Source organism: Micropterus dolomieu, linkage group LG23 (genome assembly GCF_021292245.1).
Source record: "Micropterus dolomieu isolate WLL.071019.BEF.003 ecotype Adirondacks linkage group LG23, ASM2129224v1, whole genome shotgun sequence".
In the NCBI taxonomy this organism is placed as follows: domain Eukaryota; kingdom Metazoa; phylum Chordata; class Actinopteri; order Centrarchiformes; family Centrarchidae; genus Micropterus; species Micropterus dolomieu.
The window spans coordinates 34,872,415-34,883,543 of record NC_060172.1 but is presented as its reverse complement, the minus strand read 5'-3'; the positions used below and the strand labels follow the sequence as shown (position 1 = coordinate 34,883,543).

At 39.4% G+C, this 11,129-nt stretch overlaps 1 protein-coding gene across 1 annotated transcript; it reads right to left on the bottom strand.

Moving 5' to 3' along the window:
• Positions 1 to 4,303: 4,303 nt before the first annotated feature.
• LOC123963794 (zona pellucida-like domain-containing protein 1) lies at positions 4,304 to 10,753 on the bottom strand. Its single transcript, XM_046040839.1, has 10 exons — positions 10,732 to 10,753; positions 10,295 to 10,515; positions 10,009 to 10,193; positions 9,016 to 9,088; positions 7,263 to 7,360; positions 7,058 to 7,138; positions 6,798 to 6,966; positions 6,599 to 6,695; positions 6,131 to 6,151; positions 4,304 to 5,895 (listed from the first exon to the last, which is right to left on the bottom strand). Exons 1-10 carry the CDS (start codon positions 10,751 to 10,753, stop codon positions 5,774 to 5,776), a joined length of 1,089 nt encoding a protein of 362 aa, XP_045896795.1. The 3' UTR covers positions 4,304 to 5,773.
• Positions 10,754 to 11,129: the final 376 nt, after the last annotated feature.

Below are 11,129 nucleotides of genomic sequence, written 5' to 3'. Positions count from 1 at the left end.
CCGCTTTTTAATGATGAAAAGTTCTGTTTAAATGCAATGCATTATTAAACTGTTATGATAATAATTTACCCTTTAAGGAGGGGGACAATTTCCAGCAATATCCAAAGGCTATCCATGCAATGGAAACATGGAGTACAAGGATAAAATATTGTCTACAGTGCTGCATTCAGTTTAATATACATTTCGAGTCAAGAAGATGTAACATTGAGGCGAGCAATGTGTTAAATTGATTACAGTGATTGGTTTTACAGTATCGATACGTAGATATTTGTAGGAGCAGCTTACTTGAAAAAGATGACAGTCTGTCTAGATCTAGCTTCCGAACAGTAACATGGATGACTAAGTGATCAACTCTGTGGTCAAACTATATCTAAATAAATGTTTGCTTTACGAGGGAAACTATATGCTCAATTTGTTTAAACACTCAATTCAGTGCAGTGAATAATACAAAGTTTCAAATTCAATAACGCGCAATGTTAACGTTAGCCTATAAAAGCATTCTCATAATCCGTGTGCTAGCTTGCTCTGCAAAAACCTTGTTGATAAAACCATTCTAAAGTGATAGATGAAACAATCCATGTTATATTTCTCATTTACTTTTGTGAAGTCGCAGCCGCCTTCACCGTTGAATGCACGCGCGCTCCTGCAGCAGGGAAAACACTTTCAATGAGGAATAACTACCTTGGCACAACATTGGACAGTGGCGGTGTAACTTCCTAAAGGATCCGACTAGTTAAGACAAATTTGTTCCGCCTTTCGCATTAGCGCAATATTGTCACAAGAAAGATATATTACTATGATTACTGTAGACTTTTCGTTCAGAGCGGGGCCATAGGGGGGGTCCAAGGTCTGGCCCCTGTTGGCTCCCCCCAAAATCGCCACAGGACTCATCATTGACCATATTTATAACAATTTTGCATTAATGTGGTATTTTGCTCCTGTAAAAGTCAGAAAAGAAAATAAGTACTATAAATGTATTCATTCTAATGGCAAAATTCCACATTCATTAATGTAAATTCTACAGTAAAAAAGCTAACTTTGTATGTTTTCTCCACGAGGTTGTACATTATATCAATTTAATTTTTAAATCCAACAACAAAAAGGTTGTAAAAACTGTCAAGATATGGTCCTCTTTTTATACTAGACTACACCTGGAAACATATTTATTATGTGTCTCTATTCACACTGTCACACAAAGAAATCTGATTATTCTGAAACCACATAAATACACCAGTCACTGCTTATCCCTCCCTTTGCAAGCATTAAAGAGGTGGTATTATGCTTTTTGGCTTTTCCCCTCTCCTTTGAGTTATTGACCCTTATCAAATGTGTGAAATTTGGTAGCGATATAAGCATGTACAGTGAAGTTACAACAACTTCCTGTGTCATGGCGAAGCATTGAACTTTGACGCCACACCAAGGACACGCCATTATCTGAAAACTCACAAGATTCACAACATAGCATCAATGTCTTAAGGCTCTTCTGAGACTGTTTTGAAAGCAGGTGAGAAAAATATGTTGGCAGTGTCAGGAATTCATGTGGTGAAGCAGGTTAGAGGACCCAAACGCAGGACACAGAGAGCGGAGCAGGTATAGTTCAGTGGTTTTAATTAAACAAAAGGTGAGCACACTTACAAACTGAGTGGCTGATGACAGAGTCCAAAACCAAAGGTTGTCCAACAGAAATCCAACATACAAAATCCAATAACGAGCAGGGAAGCACGACAAGTGATGCTAACGACACAAGAAACATACTGCTACACAGGGTGACAACATACAATGACCCGACAAAGACGAGACAGAAACACCAGGTATATATACACAGGGACTAACGAGCAGGGCAGGAGCAACACAGGTGAAAGACATGAGACTAATGAGGCACAGGCAGGGAGAGAAAGAGCAGGGGAAAACAGAGACAGACATGCAGAGGGATCACTGGGGTAACAGACATGACAAGGGTTACCGAACACTAGACGACAGACAAGACAGAACCCCAAAAGCCAACAGACCAAGATAAAGCTAACTAAACACAAAAGTGCAAAACACGCCATGGCAGACAGGCAGAGTGTGACAGGCAGTAGTACATAACAGCGTAAAACTTGACACTTCCTGTTGCCAACAGGTGGCGCTATGACATTGTGTGTTTATTGGCATATGGATGTGTTCAAGGTGGGACTGTCATTCCACATGTACAGTTTGGTGCAGATGTGAGCATGTACACTGAAGTTACAACAACTTCCTGTGTCATGGTGAAGAGTTGATCTTTGACGCCACGCCACGGACACGCCCATTGACGAATACTCACAGAAAGCACAAATTTTCATTGTCAATGCCTGTAGAAGGCACAGCAGAAATTTGAAGTTGATTGGACTAATTCCTTAAGAGGAGTTCGTTAAAGGACGGAGTGTATAAATCACCAAAAATGTCCATTAAATCCAAAATGGCCGACTTCGTGTTTGGTTTAGGCCATGGCTCCAAGAGGCTTTTTTGTGCATCTGGACATGGTACACGTAACACAGAAATTTCGTACACGTAGAGAAACTTAGTCCGGGGGCTGCTCTGTAGGGGGTGCTAGCGAGCCATTTTGCCACGGCCACACGTGAAACCCATAAAATACAATATTTTGTGCAAAGTTTGGTGAGTTTTCAAGTATGTTTCAATAGGGAGCTATTGAGGGACCTCGCACGGTTCGTGTTCGGGCCCTAATCATCCCTACAGTTTCAATAGGGACCTCGCACAGTAGAGATGCAGGGTGCAGTGTTGAAGTTGTTCAATATTGTATTACAGTCAGGTTGTTTTCTTGAAATCTGTTACAAAGGGGTCATTTCCCTCATTCATAAATGTTTGGACAAATCAGAGCCTAGTAACCACTGTGGCATCTATGTCAGCTATTGTCCAGGAAAATGATTCTGTAGATTACTTGATTTCCTTGATGAACACTCATTTAAGAGTAGGCTTAAGAATTTCCTCTTTGATAAAGCTTATAGTTAGGGCTGGCTCAGGTGAGTCCTGAACCATCCCTTAGTTATGCTGCTATAGGCCTAGACTGCCGGGGGATTTCCCATGATGCACTGAGCTTTCTCTCCCTCTGTATGCAACCTCATCCCATTATTGCATGTTACTAACACAACTTCTCCCCTTTCTGGTAGTCTTGTGCTTTCTCGTCTCTCTCCTCTCTCCTCCTATCACTTCCTGCAGGTGTTTCTGGCTCTGGAGCTGTGGAGTCTGGATCTGTGGCTGCGGGTCACCTGCTGCCCCCGTGTTCCTGCTCGACACCCTCTGCTACAACAACTATTGTTGCTAGTCCTATTATTATTATTGTTATTATAATCATTAACACTACTATAAATATCTGTACCATTTTTCATTTAGTCTATAGCAACATCACCTTTACTGTCTGTATCTCTGTGTGTATATTGTGTAGGCTGCCTCCCTCCCCTCTCTCTCCTTCCATCCCTCTCTTTTTCTCTCTGTTCCTCTCCTGCTCTCTCTCTCTCTCTCTCTCTCTCTCTCCTTCACCCCAACCGATGTAGGCAGATGGCCGCCCACCCTGAGTCATGGTTCTGCTCGAGGTTTCTGCCTCTTAAAAGGAAGTTTTTCCTTGCCTCTGTCGCCTAGTGCTACTCTTGGTGGGAACTGTTGGGCTTCTGTAAATAACATCATAGAGAACGGTCTAGATCTGCTCTTTTATGAAAAGCGCTGAGATAACTGTTGTTGTGATTTGGCGCTATATAAATAAAATTTTATTGAATTGAACTCATTCCTTGACTCATACATTCCTCCCAAAACACAACACCACCAGCCATGTATATATCCATCACTATTCAATTAACAAACATGCACCATAGTAAGATTTTCATTTGTTTTATTGATTTCGAGAAAGCTTTCCCTGAAGGGCTCTATAAGAGACCTCTACATCAATGCATTTGGAAAATAGGTGTACTTTTAATACTGGAGACAAACAAACTGAATTCTTCACCCACAGAAGAGGTGTTCATCAGGGCTCCAATGTAAGTCTGACTTTATTTACTAGTATATATAAATGAACTTGCTTCTGTAACATTGGACGTATCAAACCAAAGCTCAAAACAAACTTAATGCTATAGTGCCCAGTGACCACAGTCTAGCCATAGAGAAAGGACAACAACGACATGTAACATAGTGAACTGCACACTATGTGACTGCATGTTGCAAACAGGGGGACACATAACAACACCACTGAATGTGACAAATACTTATCTTGAAATGACTTATCACACAGACACACAAAGTTACATGTACACAAACATGTGGATGGTTTTGCTGTTATATACTGTATTTTATCTGCTGTGTTATTTGTAATATTACTGTTTTTGTTTATGTGTTTTTTTTAATAGTACAAGTTTATATATTATCCAAATATTTGATATTTTTGGACTTGGATGCTTTTGACAATATTGTCAAAACGTTTATCTCTGTAATATCTAATATAGAGGGTATGTGTATGTGTGTGTGTGTGTTTGTATTTTGATTACTTTACTTTATACTTTATTTATACTTTTTATAATTATGTCAGGAACCATTCATCCAGTCGACTTCAAACGTGTCAGGTGTGTTGTTACAGTTCCAAGGGAGAGCAGTGTTGCGTTTAGTGCGATCTGAACACGAGACATATACTAGTTAACAGTGCTAAGTGGAGTGTTACAGTAGCTTGTGGGGGCAGAGTGGGGTGTGTCGCGGGGACGGGGCTTATATGCTCCGATGTGGTAGTAAATTGTTGAAACGTAGTTATGTATAATCATGCAGATTTGTTGAAGTTCTAAGGAAGCACTGAATATCTAGCAGTATCTCTGCCATTGTATTAATGCTTTGCTATTAATGCTGTAGGTGAAATCAATGTGAGAAACACACTTTGTACAAGCATCTAAAAACCACAGGGAAGAGTCTCGTGAACGGGCAATGCACTAGTGCTTATAAAGCCATTGAATTGTGTGTGTATGCGTGTTTGTGTGAGAGAGAGATCTGTTCAGTTCATGTGCAGCAGGAGATGCAGTACGATGAGGCGTGGTATTAACAGATATACTTGCCACATTTGGTGCAAGTGGGGAAGTTGTACAGGGCTTTCCACTGGTTTCTGAAGAACAATAATAATCTTACCAAAAACCATTGGCCCTGGCACTTTCATGCTCATGCCCTGATGAAAAGAATATATTGAACAGTGGCTTCACTCTCAAAACTTATCCCATTTTTTAATGTCAAATTTTGCCTGTAACAGAAAGCATTTAAATAGTGTCACTTATTTAAACCCAGAACACTTTATGAATTACATTTTCTTCTTTCTTTAATTTTTTACTAGTACATTTGTGTCTAGAAATATTTCCAAAGGCTCTAATTAATTAGTTAATAAATTATTACTGATAATTTTGTTATCGTCACTACAAACTAGCGGGTTCCTTTTTATGCTTTTCAAAACCAAAGCACATAATTACACTACATGGCACTTAAGCTCTTTATCGTATAATACATCATTTCTACTAAAACAAGCAAATCCTCTCTTTGTGCAAAGGTTACTGCTCTTCACTTTGCATTTCAAATTAGTCCATACATTACATTTCTAGTACTACAACCATAAGACCACTAAACCACATATAAGCATGCTACATGAGAAAAAACACATTAAGAGAGATCTCCGAGCTTAGTTCTACTCCACAGGGCTTGTGAAAAAGGTTGTCGTGCACCATTTCATCCAACAGTTTAGCTTGCAGAGGGGTGCATGCAGATATTTTTTTCCCCTTTAAACGTGCCTGAGCCTTCTGTAGAGGATAACTGCTGCAGCTAGAATCACAATGACGGCTGGAATGAGGATGCCCACAGCTATCCCGATACTGATCTTGGAGTCACTGCTGGATACAGCTGCTTACAACACAACCATCACACATCAATTAATTCATCACACCTTGACTCACATAGCATCATCTGCACACGTTCAGACAGAAACGACAATGAAGCAATCATGGGACAACTGATGGTCAACTGACTAACTAACTTCCACAGAATAAATGAAACATTTACATTCCTCTTAGAATTAAAATGTTTCATTACTTGGTGAACTAATAGGAAATACATTACAGGGAATTAAACAATATTATACCTTCCTCCTTAGATGCCAATGCTGAAAGAAAAAGATGCAAGGAGAAAATCAATTACTATTTGTAATGGTCATGTCTGAGCTATGAAAAAAACACTAATTGGGCCTGCAGTGTTCTATATATTCAAACTGGAGGTAGGCTTACTATTGTACAACATACATATGTAAAGAGAGCTAGGAAAGAATGTAAATTGCTTTTTGGAAAAACCAATGACAGAGGTTCCTATGCCAAAGCCTCTATGCAGATTGCTTTTAATTATAACAATGTATTACTTAAAAGTTAGTAAGCCATCTTATGATGACTTTCATAACATCACCTTGTAAACTTTAGACTTACAGCAGCTTTGTAACCACATAACATTAACACCTAAACAGAACACCAGTTCTGTACTATTCTTTCCTTTTGCTTTCAATTTTGTAGATGCCTTGTACTCAGCGTTCAGTCCAGTGCTACCAAACAGCCATACTCACAATTCTCATTTCTGGTGACAATGGGAATTGAGGAGAGAGTGGTTGAATCTGAAAGACCTTTGGAAAGGGCTTCCCTTTTCCTCCTTTTGCTACATTGCTGTAGATGAAGAAAGAAGGAATGTAACTGATAAGTGAAGAATTCCACCATTAAGGTGAGAAATGGGCTTAATGATTTTTTCATTGCTGATCCTTAACTAACCTTAAAGGTACTGCAGGTGCTGATATCACAGAGTCTGGTAATACAGTGCAGGTAGTAGGTGGACTTTGTCTGGTTCTGCTGTTCAATGAACCTGAAGGCTGGGAAGGAGAAGCGTGCATGGTGACTGTCTCCGTTCTGCTGCATGATAGTCATCTGGTCCTTAGAGCACCTGTTTGATATCAAGAAAGAAACTGTGTTGGCCTAACATGGACTTTGATTGTCTCCAGGAATGAGAACCAGAATGAGATTTATGGACTTACGAGACAAACAGGTTGAAGAAAGTGGAGTTGGTGGGATAAGGAGAGATAGAAGCGTAGCATCTGTCCAGGAGGACATTGTACCTGGTGGGGGAAGAACAATGGGCTTCAGATGTGTTGGTAAAATACTAAAAGAATCTGTTGAAATTTGTTATGTCTGTAGTTCTTCTTGGAGAGAAGACCGGAGTCAGAAGGTTGATGCTCTTACTGATTGGTCAGGTTGATTGCTTGGACCTGGACATAGATGTTGGTCTTCAGCTCTAAGCCCAGTGGTGGTATGATTAGAGGAGCAGTGTAGTTGACATCCTGTCAACAGAAATGTGTAGTCTGTTAGCTGTATGTTTGTTAATATCCACATTTTACATAGTTCATTTGGGAAGCTTGTTTGTCTTTGTTGGCTCTGGTTTGTATCATTAGATTTCGTGTTGGCTGTGTTTTAATGCAGAATTGAGTAGATTTTTAACAGATCGTATTTTTGATATATTTCTCAGATGATAAAAACAAACAAACTTTGTGGTGTGCTGCTCAAAGCTTAAATTACTGTCAAACCAGACGTCAAAATTCCTTGTGACAAAGTTTAATGTGTTCCAATAGCGAACCAGCAGATGGCAGAATTTGTTTAGCCATGTGCTGGGACCCAATGACAAGGATCTCTGTTTTGTTTGAATTCAGCTAGAAAAAATTCAGTTTCAATCAGTTTGTGACATCACAAAGGCAATCATTAAGTGAGCTCATCATTTTAGGGCCTGTAGGCAGACGTGTTCACACAGTGTTTTGTACTATACACTGTACTATGGTTAAGATATAGTGACAGTTTTAGAAATATGACAAAAAGTGATAGTCCAGGATCGACATTTTGCTGGTCATATGGAAGGCCTGGGGAGATTTCCACCAAGTTTACCCTCACGAGTAATAGTCCATGGCTGCTTCTGGCTAGGAGTGGAGCTCTATCATCGTCCTTTCATCTGCGGCCTGGGAAGCAAGGAAATATCTGCTGATGGCCAGCTAGCTCCCATGCTAATAACAAGCTGGATTCTGCTAGCAGCAAATCCAATTGTGGCAGGCTATACCAACCAGCAGACTTAAACTGAAAACCTATTATACTGTGTTAAAACAGATACAACTCAGGGGTTTTCCTGGCTCAGACTGGGCCTTTGGTTTATGACCACGCACGAGTATGCAATAAAGTGTCTGTGAGGAGGAGAGATGACTGCTGAAAGTTGTATTTAAGTTTATGTTCTGCGTTCTTGGTAGTTGTTTGATAAATAGCTTAAAACACATTCAGAGAGTTTTTAAAATGCTATTTTTTTCCTTCCAATTCTTAGCATTTTAGCACTGGAGATTTTCCTTTGGCAGTCGCTAATACCTCTTTGGGGAGTGCCAAAAAGATTCCTTTGGATGAAAAACCCTGCAACTGGATAAAAATGTCAATTTTTAAACAGAAAATGCACTCTTTTATTGAACCACAACTACAAAGTATTTTCACTGTTCCAATAATCACCAACTCTGATATGGTGAAAATAAACCCTTAATTCAGTTAAACATAAAAATATTCTGGCTCTACATGCTTTTGCTTTCCTCTTTCTCACTCCTGTAATGTTCTCGCCTGAACCTGCTGAACCTGTGTCTTCATTGTCCCTGGAGTCAGAGATCACCCCGGTACTGTATTCGCTGTAGTCAAACTGGAGAGCTAATAGGATCACTAAGTTAGCTGCCCAGCTAACTGAGCTAACTAGCCAACAGCAGCTAGCAGATGTTCTGACCTGATATGTGATATGCTGCCCCCATAGAACCTTTAATGTCTGTAACAAAACTCACTGGATCTTGTATAATGACATAATGTAAATAAATTAACCTAACTAAATGGTGACATAACCAATTACACAAAGTTACAATAAATAGAAAATGACAACAACAAAACAGCAGTGTGACTGACTTCACAGCATAAAACATCAACTTACACTGAAGAGGCTCATGCTCAAAGTACTGATGAAGCTTCCATTGTTGTCTGTCACGGCAATGGAAGATCCTGACCTGAATGGGATCAGGCATGATGTCAGAAACAGGGAGTAGTTGGCCTGATGAAACATGTCTGACATCCTACATGTTACTTTTCAGCAGCAACAGAGGAGAATAAGCTAACATACTTTAACAGCCAGTCTTATTTTCTGTTTAGTTAATTTTATATACATAGCACCAATTCATAACAGAAGCTATCTCTGTGCACTTTTCATATAGAATAGGTCTAGACTGTTCTTTTAATAATATTATATTTTCTCAGAGACTCACCACAGGCAATTACCACATAATGGATTACAATTGCTTTAGTGACTACAGTGACACTTAAAAGGATAGTTTGGCTTTTGAAGAATTGTTTAACTACTATTTAATATGCCTAGGGCCAAACACATTCTAACGGTTTGGTTTGTTAATTAGCAGCTTCTCTCAAAAGCAGAGAAATACAGCTTCTACAAAGGTTTTATTTCTTTCCATGTTTAAAATGAGTGTTAATTAAGTCTTAATAAATACAGAAAAAAGTATAATTCCTAAGAAATTATACATATTTATTTGTCTGCTACTACTGTGTGCTGCCGTGTACGCATATAAACAAAAACAGGATTAGAGTTTTGTTTATCTTATCTTATTTCTTTGCAGATAGTGACATAAGATACTTCCTAAATTGAATTGGAGTGTGGATTTCACTGTAAGGAGGTTTGCCTTGTCATACAGACATCCAGGCATTGAGCCAAGCTAGCTTGAGCCAAAACATGATTTTAAACTACACTCAACGAGGAAAATGGCATTCAGGACTTTGCCTGACTCTAATTAGGTAAAATTGTATAATGCCTCAAAAACCAAACTATCCCAAAATAAAGCCAAACTTCCATACAATACATACCATCAGAATGGTACAGTAAACATCTGAAAAAAAGTAATACAAGGAGAGATCTTACACTTCCACCTGGGTGTTGTTGATGAGATACTCCAGAGGGTAAGCACAGGAATAATAATATTTGAGCCAAGTGTTATAGGTGACTACCCCTGTGGTTGGATCATTGGAGTGCACCACACCACTGATGTTAACTGTCTGGATGTTGGAGAAGTCAGCAAAGACCCCTGTGCCAGATGAAGTGGTGGTCTGTAGGCAACATGTACAGTAGTCAAGGACAGAGAAAAAGGGGATACTTTGAGAAAGCATGGATTCTCTATAATTTTACTCCTCCTCCAACTTCTACTAACCACGAAGGTACTGCCACAAGCGTTGGTAATGTTGAGGGGGAAGGTGAACCTGAGAACAGGTGGGGTGGCCGTTTCATCCAAGGTTCCTTTACACTCTGGATTCTGGAATCTGTGATTTAGGATTAGTAGAGACTCGTTGTAGCCACTGTAGACAGCAGGGCAGATCTGGATAGCCAGGCTTATTGAAGACGTGCCACATTCAACTGAGATGTCAGTGTATTCTATAAGAGAACATCAGAAAGCATTTTCTGCACTTCTCACTTGAAATCTTATTTATACAAAAACAAAATTTTATGTCCGGAAGGAAAGAAAACATAAAGTCCTGGAATTATGTGTTCTTTCAATTTGCCTGCTTTGCTATTTACAACTGTGTGTCAAAATTCCATTCTTTAGAGATCCTGAGGTCACACATTCACAAATGCCTTTTCAGGACCTGCCTAGAAAGTTGAAAAGTAACATAAACACATCAGAAACGTACCTGGACGTCGCAAGTAATTTTGACAGTTTAACTGACTGCTTTTGGCCACCATGGATGCCAAGAAGAGAAAGCTAAGAAGGTTAATTTTTTTCATCCTTGGTATGGTCTGTAATAGCAAAAGATAATAATGCATCAAGCAACAGTTTCTGTAGATGATATTGTTGTTACCTTACTTGGCACCCACCTTAACAGTCCCACTGCTGCTGTCCTCTTTCTCCGTCTTTGTAGTGCTTTGAACAATGTGTACAGTTATTGGACATTCTTATATAGCTGAGAGTCTTTCTTAGGATTGGACAGAAACAAGGTCAGTGTTGTTTGGTGTGTCCACCTTAACTTCATTGTATGGGAACCATTCTT

Bases quoted from the DNA above. Each gene is read 5' to 3' on its own strand.
- LOC123963794 (XM_046040839.1), bottom strand. From the start codon at position 10,753: ATGTTACTTTTCAACTTTCTAG. The intron at 10,516-10,731 runs GCAGGTCCTGAA...GTTCTCTTATAG, and splicing joins GTTACTTTTCAACTTTCTAG to AATACACTGACATCTCAGTT. The intron at 7,361-9,015 runs GTAAGTTGATGT...TTCTGTTGACAG, and splicing joins TGAGCATGAGCCTCTTCAGT to GATGTCAACTACACTGCTCC.